Source organism: Mirounga leonina, unplaced genomic scaffold (genome assembly GCF_011800145.1).
Source record: "Mirounga leonina isolate KUSES-001 unplaced genomic scaffold, KU_Mleo_1.0 Mir_173, whole genome shotgun sequence".
Lineage (NCBI taxonomy): Eukaryota > Metazoa > Chordata > Mammalia > Carnivora > Phocidae > Mirounga > Mirounga leonina.
Window position 1 is genome coordinate 31,021,555 of NW_023270447.1, and position 15,981 is coordinate 31,037,535.

General features: G+C 46.8%; 1 protein-coding gene across 1 annotated transcript in view; it reads right to left on the reverse strand.

The window, feature by feature from the left end:
* Positions 1–15,981, reverse strand: part of ST6GALNAC5 (ST6 N-acetylgalactosaminide alpha-2,6-sialyltransferase 5) — a 158,600-nt gene that overhangs the window by 19,364 nt on the left and 123,255 nt on the right. Inside the window, exon 3 of the mRNA XM_035018243.1 lies at positions 990–1,399. Within this exon, the coding sequence (XP_034874134.1) occupies positions 990–1,399 (410 nt within the window). The remainder of the gene's footprint in view (positions 1–989; positions 1,400–15,981) is intronic.

Sequence of the window (15,981 nt, forward strand, 5' to 3'; positions counted from 1 at the left end):
CGCATCGGGCTCCCTGCTCAGCGGGAAGCCTGCTTCCTCCTCTCCCACTCTCCCTGCTTGTGATCCCTCTCTCGCTATGTCTCTCTCTGTCAAATAAATAAATAGTCTTTTTTAAAAAAAAATCTTACAGTTACTCACTACATTGATTTCGTGTCCCATTACTGAGCTGCAACGGATAGTTTGGAAAACTTTGCCTTAGACTATGGTAGGTCCCCCTGTCCTGTGTGTCACAGCACCATTTTCTTTTCCTTGCATGATGCTTAGCCCTTGGTGAATATTTGCCCACCTGGTAAAACTTTATTTTTATTTTTAAAAATATTTTATTTATTTATTTGACAGAGAGATAGGGAACAGAAGCAGGGGGAGTGGGAGAGAGAGAAGCAGGCTTCCCACCGAGCAGGGAGCCTGATGCGGGGCTCGATCCCAGGACCCCGGGATCATGACCTGAGCCGAAGGCAGACGCCTAATGACTGAGCCACGCAGGCGCCCCCGGTTAAACTTTATATTCCAGGAAGTGAGGGCCTATCTCTCTTGTGTTCGACTACATCCCCAGTGCGTGCTGCAGTGGAGGGGTAGGCACTCAATAAATATCGGTGGACTGAGTACATGTTTGCTTCGAAAGGGAAGAATAAACCCATACCCTCCGTGTGGTCAATGTTCACACAAGTAAAAGGAAATGCAGTAAAACTATTATCTTGCACTTACTACCAGGGTAAACCAGCAGCTGTATAGCCTGCTCCTCCAAAATAGGGCCTTGGCCTTGAATTACACACACACAGTGTCTCAGTGCTTCATTCACTTTGTCTTATAAATTCAATTTGAGCAGCCGGGCGACTAGGACCCCCTCAAGGCGAGCTCTATCAATGGCATGAGCAGTGGGGCCCCCACAAAAAGCCTTTGCCAACGTTTTGCTTTGGGTGACTCGGCCAGCGAGGACATGTCCTCGCCCTCCCCTGTGGCCCTGCCCCTCCCCAGCCCACGCCCTCTACCTGTCTTTGCCAGTCTCCTGCTTGAAGAGCTCATCGAACTGCAGCATCTTGTGGCGCGTGGTCATGAAGGCCTTCAGCCGCGGCAGCACCTGGCTCAGGAGTTGCAGGTTGTTGTAGACCTGGCCCTTGCCGTCCCTGCGCATGTAGCTGCTGGGGCCCCAGAAGATGAACACGGTGCCCTGGCTCACGTTGAGCAGGTCGTGGCGGTTGCGGAGGATCCTCTGGATGCTGGAATGCGCGATGACCCTCAGGCTGGTGCGATTGCCCACGTCGTGCCCGTAGCCGCGTGTCGGGGCGTCATTCATGCGGATGACGCACTCGGTCTGGTCGATCTGGGGGCCTTGCCGGCTGCGCAGCAGGTGCCCGGAGCTGGTCACCAGGGCACAGTCCCTGCAGTGCATTTTTAGGGGCTAGAAAGCAGAGGGAGGAGGAGGCCATCAGCAGGTCCCCCTCACTTGGCACCAGCGGGTCATTTCGCTTCCGCAGAAGCCTGCCAGCGCCCCCTCTCCTCCCTCCCATGCCAGCATCTATCCCTTCTGCTGTGACCCATCAGCCCTTCCTTACATTCTCTCCCAAATCGGTGACAAGGAGCGGATGACAAGACCGACCTGTCAAACCCTGGGCTCTGGGCTTTACTGATACTAACTAACCAACTCCCCATATCAACCCGGCAAGGTCGCTGTCACTGCCATTTTCCAGAGAGGAGTTCTCAGGCTTGGAGATGTTAAGAAATCTGCCCAAGGGTGCATAACTAGCAAGTAATGAAGTCACGCTTTCAAACCCAGGTCTTTTTGAATCCGAAGTTACCCCCAAACGAAATAGAGACTATACCACCATTTGCTGTGACATGAGCTTGGAAGCTCTTAATTCGCCTTATTCAAAGTTCAGTGCGTATCAATATTCTTGGCTGTTGTACAAATATATTTATCCTAAATAAACATCGCCTGAGAGTCACACGGGAGAAGACATGCACGTTGTAATCCCTCAGGTGCCATAACTTTGAAATGACAACTAGGATGGTTTTAAGGAGAGAGGGAGTGAGATTGAGTTGGTCCATCTTCAAAAATGTGAAAAAAAAAAAAAAAAAGCCTCAAGCTCAGAGCCACCGACCTCAGCCAGTGAACACGTGCCCTGTGGAAGCCCACCAGGGACAACTCCAATGACAACGCTCATTTCAACACCTTGAACCAATGATTTGCTTTCTGAACACCTATGTTCCCACACATTAAACGTTCCCCTGTTCATGTGTAATGAGAAATATCTCTTAGTTGCTGTTTGAAGATAATGTAATTAGGGCCTGAGGCCAAGGCCTGCAAATGCTCAGGCAAATGATGATCAAGAATGGTCTGAAGCAAAATAAGTCAATCAGAGAAAGACAGGTATCATATGACCTCACTGATATGAGGAATTCTTAATCTCCGGAAACAAACTGAGGGTTGCTGGAGTGGGGGGTGGGGTGGGAGGGATGGGGTGACTGGGTGATAGACACTGGGGAGGTATGTGCTCTGGTAAGCGCTGTGAACTGTGCAAGACTGTTGAATCTCAGATCTGTACCTCTGAAACAAATAATGCAATATATGTTAAGGAAAAAAAAGAAGAAGAAGAAGGTAGCAGGAGGGGAAGAATGAAGCGGGGACATCCGAGGGGTAGATGAACCATGAGAGACAACGGACTCCGAAAAACAAACTGAGGGCTCTAGAGGGGAGGGGGATGGGGGGTTGTGTTAGCCTGGTGATGGGTATTAAAGAGGGCACGTACCGAACGGAGCACTGGGTGTTATACGCAACCAATGAATCATGGAACACTACATCAAAAACTAATGATGTAATGTATGGTGATCAACATAACATAAAAAAAAAAAAAAAGAATGGTCTGAAGGAACGTGGCATTGTTACCCGTGCCCCAGAGCCTCTGCCCTTCCTCCCTGCGAACCTGAACCCGAAACGCTGGCTCCCTGCGTGGTCTTCCGAAGTTGGAGCCAGTTTAGTGCTTCTATTTACTCCGGGAGTTTCCCGAGCCATCGCTCTGCCTTCAGAACCAGACAGGGGCACCTAAGGACAGCCACCTTCCTTCACTGCATAGTCGCCGAGGGCACCAGCTCTGGGGCTTTCACGACGGGTCCAGCCTTGTCTCCGGTACCTATTAGCTGTGGGACCTTGGCAAGCCACTGACCTGTGAGACTCTCAGGTTTCTCATTTCCAAATGAGGATAATGAATGCGCCATTCTATCTTGGTAGAATGAAAATGTACACAGTATTAGACCGGGCCATTTGAAATTGCCAGTATTTGAACAATAGCAATTGCAGGGGTTTGAACCCAGTGCTCACATAGGATCACTGGGTAATGAGACTGTTATTGGGATTACCTGTCAGAGTGGAGTGATTGCAGGCACTCACTAAGTCAGTACTGATCACTTCGGGTTGATAATTGACATGTAAGCTTATGAAATGGAGATTCTACCATTGCAAATTCTCATCATTCATTTGACACCCAGTTACTCTTAAGTGACAGACACTATAACGGTCAGTAAGAATGCAAATGGAATGCAAAAACAGAAACCCTTCAAAGTTTATACTTTAGTGAGGGACGGTGGGTCAGTCAAAACGTGCAATGAAGTGTGAGAGGATGAGGCGGGGGACTGTGTGAAAGTCTTAGTAAAGGGCGATGCTGAGAGCACAGCAAGGCGGTAGGCACAAACGAGAGAGAGGCCACTTTCGCTAATGGTGATTAGATGCTTCCATGGGCCAGGCACTGTGCTGAGCTTCTTATATAATTGCATTAGTTCTTCAAATAACCCCATAAGGAAGGTATTATATTATCACCCCTATTTTACTAATGAGGCCGAGGGATAGAAAAGTAAGGAACTTGCTCAAGGCCATACAGTCAGGAAGTGGTAGAGCTGGAATTCACACCCAGGAAATCAAACTGCAGAGCCCGTGGGATTAACCATCATGGCATCACGGTGCAGTAGAATAAATCGAACACGTGCCATGAGATGTTTTAAGTCATTGCCTCCCTTCCTTCTTTCCTCTCACAACCCCAGAAGCTCAGTAATGCTGTTTCTTAACGAGTAGTGTTGTTTTGCTTTTAGGGCATTGGGCCGGCTGGATGCAGTCAAGTGACAAAGGTCTTGTATCCAATACGCCCATTCCTTAGAGCCCCGTTAACAGCAGACCCATGAATGAATGAAGTGAATGAGAGTAAAATGTACATAAGACCAAATCTTCCTGGGATGCCTGGGTGGCTCAGTCGGTGAAGCGTCTGCCTTTGGCTCAGGTCATGATCCCGGGGTCCTGGATCAAGCCCCGTGTCAGGCTCCCTGCTCCATGGGGAGTTTGCTTCTCCCTCTGCCTGCCACTCCCCCTGCTTGTGTGCTTGCTCTCTCTCTCTCTCTGACAAATAAATAAAATCTTAAAAAAAAAGCCCAAATCTTCCTTTTGAGGAATAGCCACATTACAGATGTGTAGAATCCCCTCAGGAAACTCCTGGAACCTGGAGTTGGAAGCCCTTCTGAGTCCCCTGAATGAACTGCTGGGGGTGAAGAGAAATTTCATGGGCCAAAGGATGGAGGAAATACATAATTTTCCTTTTTCTGATTTTACATGCACACCCCACACAGAAAGGATGAAGAGGGAAAGTTAAACCATCTGTTCAACCATGGAGCTCCTATCAAGTCTCAGGCACTGAGCTTGGTGATATAGATAAAAAGATCTGGTCCTTCCTCCCAAGGGGGCACACAATCTAAGATGAGCGTGCCCCCAGATAAGGAATTACAGGACCATGGAGTAAGTGCTAGAATGCAATTAGGCACAAGGGACCAAAGGTGAGGGAACATTTGAGCCTATCTGGAGGAGACAGAGAGGAGGGGGGACAGCCGGGAAAGGACTGTGTGATGGACACCAACAGATGACATGACTGTAAAAAAGAGGCAGTGGTTGATGGGGTCACAAGACACCAGAGAACAAGTGAAACCAAAGTTGGCAAGTGTTCTCTGGATTTGGAGGCGTTGGCCACAAGACTCCCAGTTGAACCGAAGGGGCAGAGCCTGAGCTTGGTTGGCCGGGAGGGAAGTGGAGGAGGGAGCTTGGCGGTGAGGGCTGATGGAGGGTCGATGGCGGGGCAGGTGGATCCGCAGGGCAGACTGGAACGCTCAGGGTGACCAACCCACCCGGTTTGTTAGGGGCTGTTTGGGCGTCAGCATGGAAACTCCCACATCCTGGGAAACCTCTACTCGTGGGGAAGCCCACTAAAAAAATGTCCTACAAGATCGACAGGGGCATCGGCAAATACCACATTACTCAGTGAGGATTAGGGTCAGGAGACCCAGGGTCTGAATTTTGTAAGTCAGGTCCTTAACGTTCTCACCCATAAAACAAAGAGGAGATCAGCTAGATACTTGTGGCCACATGACATTCATTCGTTCATTCATTTAAAAGACACTTGCTGAGCACTCAATACCTGTGAGGCACCGTGTAACTCAATACATTTGTTTAATAAGGTCACTTCGTAGGATTTCATCCCATTGGACCCTAAGGCCATTGGAACTTGCTTTTTCTCATCAGACTCACCTCGAACTATCATCTTGAATTTTCTAGTGTGACTGATAATTACAAGACATTGTGCTTATTTTTACTGGGGAAAACATTCTGAAGAAAAGTTTCCACATCTCTCTCCCCCATAATTATTCTGCTGCGATTCTCAGAACACAAGCTGGTTGACAGGTGAACCCTGTGTCACCTATAGAAATTCCTGTGCCTTCTGTCTTCCACCTCTGTGCACGTGAGGCCAGTGGAAGACCCTTCCAGGGAAGGCCAAGGTTCCTGACTGTGCCATACTGGTCTTCTGGCATTACTGGGCACCACCCGAATATGCTGGGTCTGCCCAGTCCAGAAATCCCTCCCTCATGATTCCTGCCCATCTGCCTGAGCTCTCGGGCAACAACACCCACTCTTGCGTTGTTCAGATGCACCAAACAATGAGCCAAAGATTGAAGTCTGAATTACGCCTTAAGTGTCTTTTGGTAAGTGGTGCCAATAAAATGACAATAGCTGTTCTAAACAGAATGTTACATTTCCCACAGCTGAGACAAGCATGCACCAGAGCCTGAATCACTTCCAAAGGAGGAAATGAAGTCTGTTTTCTGCCTTTGGAAGGACTGATGATGTCTTGGGAGGCAGGATGACTAGAAATTATACAAACCCCATGACCCTGTTTCTCAGGATGCGTTACGGTCCTCCCAGAGAGCCATGCGCCTCCACATCTCAGTATGATTATAATCCTTAGTGTCTTAATGATATGGGTGGAAATATGCATGCCTTGGTGAGTTAAGATTCCTGATGCAGTGTTCACATATACTTCCCTTAAGCACTCAGTTGCTGGGTTGATGAATCACTGAGCAGAGGACAGGAAGGTGAACTTGCCGCTCTGCTAGCGGGCCTGGGAGCTAAAGCTCCATGGAGGACACAAGAGCGGAGGTGGCTCCTGGGGAACCCACTGGCTAGCCAGGGCTTCTCTCTGACTTCCTCCTCACAGTGCTCAGTCTCCTGATTCTGGGGGACATTTTCCTTAAAGCCCCATTTAGTGAGGTATTCCATCGTTTGGTAAGACACATGGGCACTGGTATTAGATCACTCCAATCTTGGTCATCTCTCTTGCTTCCTGACCTATAAGAGGCACTCAGTTAACACTGACTAGATGGATAGATCGATAAATGAGTGAATGAGACCCAACCGCCTGCCTTGTCTGTTCTCTGAGAAAGCCAGTCTCCTGAGATATAAAGAGAAGACACGATGTGGTGCCCTAACCAGGTATTTGCCTGAAGACCCAGCCCTCTGTCCTAGATGCCATGGAGAGAAAAAGTGTGTGTGTGTGTGGGGGGGCGTATAATGTGAAAGCCTCTGTCTGCAGAGAAGAAGGCTATGGCCCTTTGCCTCAAGCCTCCCCGTCCAGGGAGCCATAATGGCCAGAGCTGAGGGCACTGCTTGGAATTAATGGCTGGCTAGGAAAATGGCCCAGGACACAGTGAGGGCCATTAAGCCCAGCCAGTTATTAATCCCCAGTAAGAGCTTGATGCCAAGGTCATTAGAACTGTTGTGAAGTAAAAAATGCCCCGGAAAATCTACAGTGCGTGGAGGCCACTGGTGCTCAGAGCTGCAGCCTCGTTAGGCCCCAAACGTGGGCCGTACGAGCACCCGTGGGAGGTGGGCAGGCTGGCTCTCTGTGGTGGGGGGAGGGGGGGAGCGTGCACAGCGCGGATGGGCACACACACGGAGCTTACCATTTTATTTTTGCCCTCTGCTAATGTGTAAGCGTTTGTCATCATTCCAGTACCTAAGACTGGCTGCAACTTAGTAGGGGCTCAGGAATGTTTTAGAATATTTTAGAAGGTGTGAATGAGTCTCTCCTTCCACCTACTCCCCCCGCTCCACTCCCCAAATCAGAGAACAGAGGAGCATGACATCTTGCATCACAACTTACTCCTCTGGGCTCAGGCAACAGGAGCAATCCTTGCTTGAGAAGGCATGCTCAGGGAATCAAGGTCTGATTTCTGTCACAGCCCAGAGAGCAGGAGCAGAAGGAATTCTCCCTGTGACCCAGCGGAGGCCTCCTGAGCCTTTCTTAAGAGAATAGACCAGGCCAAGTCAAATTAAACTTGACACCTAAAATGCTCAGTGATGTCCTTGCAAACATTTGCAGCATGGCAATCTCAGGCTTCACTTTTTAAAATTCTGATTTATTTGGCAGAGGGAAAGGTACCTCAGAGCATAATGTCCATTAGCTCAGTAATGAGACCAGTCTTGCTCTGGGAGCTTCTTGTTGGCCTGGAGCAAACATAAGATATATTAAATGGCTTCAGGTGTTTCAAGAATCTCTGCACTTTTCAATCTGATGTTTTCCTGTAATTACTGGGCTTTTATTAGCTGTCAATCTCGGTTCAGCCTGACATGGGTATAAGCCACTCTGATTATTTAATGTGATTCCCTAGGAAAATGTTACTCTTCCAAGCTGCTCTTCTCTCTCAGTGACAAGCCCACCCACCAGCCTTCATTGCCAAGAAGTCCTCCTCTCTCCCCGCCAGCCCATTTTTCATGATTTACCTCTACGGGCTGCCTGAAGATGAGAGCTCCACGGGCAGGAGGCAGTACTGAGCAGTGTTTGAATTATGGCCTTTGGAGTCAGTGGCTTGAACCTGCTTCCTCCTCTCCTTAGGTGGATAATTTTGGGTGAGGTGGCTTAGTCTTTCTGAGTCCTTGTTTTTTCATCTGTAATATGTATATAGTAAAGCCAATCTCAAAGGGAAGGTTTGCCATCTCAATTAAAGGCATACCTTCCACCCAGCTTCTCAAGATAAAATTCAAAGCTCATTCTTGATACCGCTCTCTCTCCACCTGCTAAAACTCTTCCAGCCCTCCTGGATCCATCCTCGTACACGTATCCCAAACCTACCCCTTCTCACTGAAGAGCGTCACTGGCAGAAATCTCAGAGATTGTTTAGGCTAATAGTTTTCAAGGTGTGGTTCCCAGACCCGCAGTGACAACAAAGTCTAGGAACTTTCAAGAAATGCAACTTCACAGACCCCATCCTGGACCTTCTGACTCAGATGCTCTGAGGTGGCGTCCAGCAATCTCCGTTTTCACAAGTCCCCCGAGTGATTTCTGATGCATCCTCGAGGTTGAGAACCCCTGGACCAAGCCAGGATCCTCATTTTACAGAGGAGGGAGCTGAAAGTCAAGAGGTTATGTGATTTGCTCAAGGTCAATCCCTAAAAGAAGCACCTGGGATGAACCCCAGGTCTCCTCACTCCTACAAATCTAAGAAAATCCACGTATATGCATAGACTGTTCAAAGTTGCTGGGACTCACTGAAAAGGAATCATGAGTTAGTGGTGCGCTGAAGCTGGAACCCACAGCTGGAAGTGGTTTTGTGGAGATAGATGAGTAAGAAGGCTCATTCCTTAGCAGCACTGCCTGCCCCTGCTTATTTGGAGTAAGCAACCAGGAACAGCTATAGAGCAGGCAAACCCCGCATTACAGGGAGAATGCCCGCGCATGGCTGGCGGCTGCTTTCACCCCAGGAGGTGGGCCATGGGCGTTCTCTCCAGCCGGCGCAGCCCCGCGAAGGTGTGGCCAGACTCAGAGACCCGTTGTGAGTTGAACGGTGTTCATCCAACAGCCCCTCGCCGCGCACCCACGAAGCGATGTTGAGTCCTACCTGTGGACGTGACCTTGTTTGGAAAAAGCATTTTTGCAGACAAATTAAGGGGTAAGTCAAGAGCTGGTCACACTGGATTAGAGCAGTCCTCGCGTCCTTAGAAGAAGAGACTCAGAGGCACAGTGACACCCAGGGAGAACACCGTGGTGAAGGAGGCAGGGGTCACAGGGAGGCACGTACCGGCCAGAGGACGCTGAGGCAGCTGTAAGGTGCAAGGTACGATTCTGCCGTAGAGCTTTCAGGAAGAGCCCGGCTCTGCCAAAACCTTGATCTCAGACTTCTAGCTGCCGGAACTGTAAGAGGATCAATTTCAGTTGTTCTAAGACAACCAGATTGTGGTAATTTGTTCTGGCAGCGTTGGAGACAAATACACTGTTCCTAGGCGGTCTTCAGCCTCTGCCCACCCCCCCACCATCCCACCAGCACCCCCACCCACAGGGTCTGGCAGCTTTCACCCTTACATTTCATGCCCCACACGGCTGCAAGGGTGAGAATTTTAATGCACAGAGCACGCCACTCCCCTGCCCTGCTTGAAGAGTAAAATCCAAAATCTTTACCTGGTCGGAGCCTTGCCCACCTTGTGGCCCTCAATTCCATTCACTTGCCATTCTCAGCCCCATAGACGGCTGATCTCCTTTCTGCCGCTGGGAGAGATCGGGTGCTCCTTCTCTGCCCCTAGTCTTTGTTTCTCGTTATTCACATGCCCCGCTCCTTCTCATCTCTCAGGTCTCACCTTGAAAGTCATCTCCTCCCAGAGACCCTCCCTGACTGCCTTAATTGGACGGGAGTCTCCCCCACCTATTACATAACAAAGATATTAACCACTAATAACACTGACAAAACACCGATATGCCAGGCACTGTTCTAAACACAATACATACATCACCTAAGTTAATCCTGAAAACAGCCTTGAAAGGCAGGTTCTACCATGGTTCTCATTTTTATCAGACGCGGAAGTTGAGCTATAGGTTTATCATGGTCCTCTTATGCACCATCCTGTTTATTTCCTCTGGCACTTACCACAGTCGGTAATGATTTACATTTCTAATTTCTTTATTGTCTGTCCCCGCCACTAAAACCCACTAAAACCCGAGAGCCACAGGAGCAGAGATCATGATGTTTGCATAGCACACAGCAGGCCCTCACAGATTGTTAAAGAAATACTTGCCTGCCTGCCTTTCTCGGCAAGCAGTAGATGACTTTTCTCTGTCCAAAAAAGGTGTGGATGAGTCGTCAGAGAGACAAGCCCGTTTCCAGGGCCTGTTTCTTCTCTGGTGTGCAGGACAAGGGCTGAGGGTACAGGATGCCTTTCAAATAATCCCCTGCCTGAATCCCCTCGACGGTCACTCTTGCGCAATTTCTTCCTCTAGGAGGAGAGAGGGTATATAGGCCTCCTGTGCTCATTAAAACAAAGAAGCTGCCTTTTTATGAGGGTACGGTGATATTTAATGCTGCCAGACAAACCAGATTCCCCAAAACTGGCTTCTTTGGCCCCTACTGCATTTGAAAGGGCCTTCAGGTAAACACAGCATGGTCCAAGTCTGATAACTGATATCGGATGGTCAGAAACAAGAGAATTATGAAAATGTGGGGGTTCCACATATAGCTGAATTAAATGAAGGAAAAAAAGAAAAAGCTATGGCTTCAGTTGACCAGATGAGAAAATAGTCTAACCCGACGAATCATTAAATTTGTAGAGTTCAAGTGGGAAGAGTCAGACTTGGGTTCAAGTCTCTGTTAAGTCGTTTATTGGTAGGTACTTCCCTACTCTGAGTCTCAACTTTCTCATCTGTAGAATGGCACGGCAGACACTCAGGAGGGCGTAACTAGTACGACTATCACGGCTTAATTGTTACAGATACAAAAAGGACTCTCCTGAGTAACACGTTACCTGCCTCTCCTTACGTCCACTCAATGAACCTGCAAACTCAACCTGTTGTATCTCTGTTGAATTTGATCTTTTCTACCCACCTGCACCTTGCTTCCCCCCGCCCCCACCCCTGCTTCAATCCACTATCTTCACTGGATCACCGCCAGGCCTCCCACATACACTTCGACTGTCCACATATGTCAGGGAGGCCTTTCTATAAAGCACATCTAATTAGGACCTGCTTGTGCTTAGTATCCTTAAATCCTAAAATCCCTGAGTTCCTCCTGTTGCTTTGAGGACAAGGTCCTTCCAGTGGCTTACCAGACCCTCATATCCCCCTCAGTCCTTCTTTATCCCTCACCCTCTCGTAGCTCTCCATACTCCAGTCACCTTGATTTTGACTTTGTAGCTCCAAGTGGCACTATTCATAAGGCTTTGCCTTGGGGCCTTTGCACATGCTTTCTCTGGAAGCCAAGCTGGCTCAATTATAAACTGGAACAATGATATCTACCTCGCAGTGGGATCCTGTGGCTTAACTGAAATAATCACAACACTCAAAGTCTCCTTTGACTCCTCCTCTGCCTCCTCTTCTCCCGACTTTTGCAACTCCTTCATCACTCATTCAAAGGATCACATCCTCAGAGAAACTTCCCTAAACTCCAAGACTACCTTAGCACCCTGTTTCTCCTTTTCTAATTCTCACCGTGTTGGCAATCTTTGAGTCAGTGTCTCTCTTCTCCACAGAACGGCAAGGTTCTTCAGAACTGGGTTCATGTCTGTGTGGAGTTTAGCTCACCATACCATCCCCGGGACCTAGTATACAGTGGTTGCTCACTAAGTGTCCGCTGCACAGTAGCTAAATTAGTTCATGCAGGTGAGGAGAGCGTTCTAGAACCACAGATACCCAGGCCTTCTGTTTGGTTTTCATTTCCATTTGGTATGCCCAAGTGTAGACCAAGAGACAAAATCATCCAAAATCGAGTATTTAATTGGGCGCAAATACTTCATCTTTTCATAGAAGACTGACTAGCACAAACCAAACTGAATAACACTGTAACCTTACTTCTATCCACTTTATTATCTAAGCATAAGGGAGTTTTCAGAAGGAGTCATTATTTGAGGCTTTGGACACTGACTACTGCCAAGTAGCAAGGAACCAGGTTGTGTCAGTGTTGACCCTTTGGTTCTTGAGCTGATGGTTTGTTTATCGAACTGCCTACTTTAGGGGCCCTGAGAGTGGAAGAATGGTCATCAGCAGCCTGAAACACAACTCAGCACCCCAGCTGGAAACGCATGAGTGAACAAAATCGTAATTTTTAACTTTGCCAAGCTCAGTAAACACCATCATGATGCGAGGCAGCCGTTAGTTAAATAAATAAAGCACAAGGCTAGGAACCGGATTACTGATGCTGGCACAGTATCCTCGCTTGCTGACCACTGATGGACATTAGCTGTGATGTGCACACTAGGGAGGTACTTCGCCACCTGCTTTAATTTGCTAAACATCATGCATCCTCTGGGCCACAGAATTACTTACTTTGTATTAGTGAAAAATCACCTTTTCTTCTTTTCCCTTTTCATTTGCTCACTATATAGTTATTAAGTACCTCCTCGCAGGGCAATGGAACCTCGTGGGCGTGCTGCCCAGTACACAGCCACCTTTGTTCCTCTGGCTATACCTCGACTTGGAGGGGCTGTAAAATTCAGGGAGGCTGGTCCTGGCAAGACAGACAAAGGCGTCCCAGCTTTGTCAAGAAACCCGGGAGTGGATGAAGGCAGATAGGATAGATAGCTTAAGAGAGTTTCAGTTCTTTTTTTTTTTTTTTGAAAGAGGTGCTTTTTTTGGTAAAAACAAAGCAAAACCAAACAAAACCAGGGAAGATATTTATCCGGTCTTATTCGTTTCTTGAATACTCCTCTTTTGGCTTCATCCGTATACATTAGATCTCTCTTCAGAGTACATTCGGGCATATTAGCAGATCCCTAGCTCCTTGGAGGCTCAGGATCCTGACTCATGGCTGCAGCCCTCTACTTACTGGAGATGTCTCCTCTATTCTAGCTCTTCCTCATTCACGCCTGGTTTCCAAATCCCTGGAATCCTGTGGATTGTTTTTTATTTCTATTGATAGTGCCAATAAAAACCAGGTCCCATAAATGCCAAAACAACAACAGTGATGGCGACCAATTATTACAAAGAAACTTTTTATATTATTATTATTATTATTATTTATTAATCTCAGTTAATTCTAACGTGAACCAGCAAGGTACGTATTACCACCTTGGTTTATATTTGAGGAAATAGAGGTCCGAGGTTAAATTGCTCAAGGTCACAGTGTTTCTAAGGCACAGCCTGTATTGGCACCTGGGTCAATCCCATTTGCTTGCTCTGGCTCCCATAACAGGCAAAATAGAGTCGAGTGGAAGATTGGCAAAGAAAAAAAGATTGAAGAGTCTCAAGAGAAGGAAAAAGAAAATCTACAGAGAGGAGGAACTAGTAGATAACAAGAATGGCAAGAGAAGGTAGAAAGCATTGGAAAACAGACATTAGAGTCACTGAGATGATACAGTGACTATAAAACTTCTTAGGGGGACAGAAAGATTAAAGAGAAAATTTAGCAGAACAGCCTAGAATTCGGGAGGCATTCAGTGCAGGAACAAATATTTCCACCACTCAAAAGCCGTCCATATACAACACACTGCATTATAATTGACATTCATAATGGGGACCCTAAGTCATGAAGAAAGGCTTAAATTAAGTTAAGCTTTGTTCACTTATGTAGGAAAGTATAAAATCAATTTGGAACCTTCAAGAATAATTTAGACAAATACGATTTGGTGCTAAAAGGGACTATGCTTATGTTATTTTATTTTAAGCCTCATTTGTTCATAAGACTCATTCCTCAACCATGTTTCAAAATGAGGTGCTAGACAACTCTGAAAAGTTATTGCTGATGGGTAAATAAGCTTTTCTTTCCCCATTCAGGTGTGATAGACTTTCCAACAAAAGTCATGCTTCCCTCTCCTGGGGTAGTCATAGATGGAAGCCTGCTCAGTCAGGGACCACATTCCTTGTCCCCATGCTTCTGGCAGTGGGGGGAGGTGCCTCCCAATGACATCAGAGGGGAGGTCATTGGAGAACTTGAGAAGCGCGTGCCTTCCCCACTCTGTTTCTCTTTCTGATGTCTTGATATACACAGCACAGTGAACCTGGAAGCCATCTGTCAAAGATGGCAAAGCCAAAGAATGAAAGGAGACCAAGTCCTTGAATCATTGCTTAAATCAGAAATATCAGAAACTCCCACTTTTTTTTTTTTACTATATGAGCAAGAATAAAGAAACTATACATTTTATAAAGCAGGCAGGATAACTGTAATTATTCTATGAGACAGCCAGGAAGCTTGCTTACTTACTTACTTTCTTTCTTTCTTTTTTTTTTTGTCTACTTATTTTACTAAGTCATTAGAGTGCAGGAACCACATTTTTTTTTTTAAAGTACAGCTCTGATCATATTACTCCAGCTCAAAAATCTTCCACAACTTCCTATTACCTGTAGAGGGAAGTCTGCATTTCTAAAAGTGACTCATCATATCTTATTTTTTACTGATCCATTTCAAGAACTCTAAACTCCCCCAAACGGGACCACCACTCATTTATCCAAATGTGTCATGTCCTTGTCTTTGCCCACAGAGTAGCCTCCTTCCGGAATGACTCCTGTCACTGAAAGCTAACCCACCACTCATGGTCCTAGGTCAAGGCTATTTGATCCACAAAGTGTCCTTCATTCCAACTGCTTGAGTTCAAATCCTATCACTTACCAATTGCTGATTCTGGCAAATTTCTCAACTTCCCTATGCCTTAATTTCCTCATCTATAACATAATGGTACTGATAGAAACTATTGCAGAAGGTGGTGCGGGCTCAGGGAGCTAGTCTGCAGAGGGTCCTCGGCTGCTCTTTGCCATTGATGCCACTGATGACTGCAAATGACTTCCTCATCAATCCTGACCAGTCATGTGTCGCCTCCTTGGGGGGCAGAGGAACTTTCCGTCATCGTGTCCCATACTATCCTGCAAAGTGGCTTAATTAAATACAGAAGATGACTAATAAATGCTGGTTGAATGAATGGATATATAAGTTTCTAAAGCTGCAAGAATTGGGTTTCATTTTTCCATTTACTCATGATTTGTTCAGAAGACTATGATGTTTTCTTCCAGCTTGAATTTTACTCAGAGAATGACAAGACTTTTTTTTTTAAAACACAGATCTTCCTTGACTTATGAAAGGGTTACCTAATGATAAACCCCTGTAAGCTGAAAATACCATAAGCTAAAAATGCATTTATTCTTTTTGTCAAAAATGCATTTAATACACCTAACCTATCGGACACCATAGCTTGGTCTAACCTATCTTAAACGTGCTCAGAACACTTACATTAGCCTGCAGTTGGGCAAAATTATCTCACACCAGGCCTGTTTTATAATGAAATGTTGAATATCTTATCTTATTGATTGAATGCTCTACTGACAGTGAAAACCAATGGTTGTCTGAGCACAGGATAGTTGTAAGTGTATTCTTGCGATCATGTGGGTCACTGGGAGCTGCCATTGCCCAGCATCCCCAGAGAGCATTGTACCACATATGGCCAGCCTGGGAGAAGATCAAAATTCAAAGACTGAAGTAAGGTTTCTACTGAATGCATATTGCTCTCACACCATTGTAAAGTCAAAAAAATGATAAGTTGAACCATCGTAAGTTGGGGACCATCTGTATCCCGAGGTGCTGAAGAGGCTCTGATCGTTTTCTCCCGTGAAATTTTCTGACCCCACCCCTTGAGCATGGGGACCTGTTTTATGGGAAGCTTTGTTTTGGCTTTCAAGGCATGAGACATAGAGAGACGCTCTGGCCAGGTTG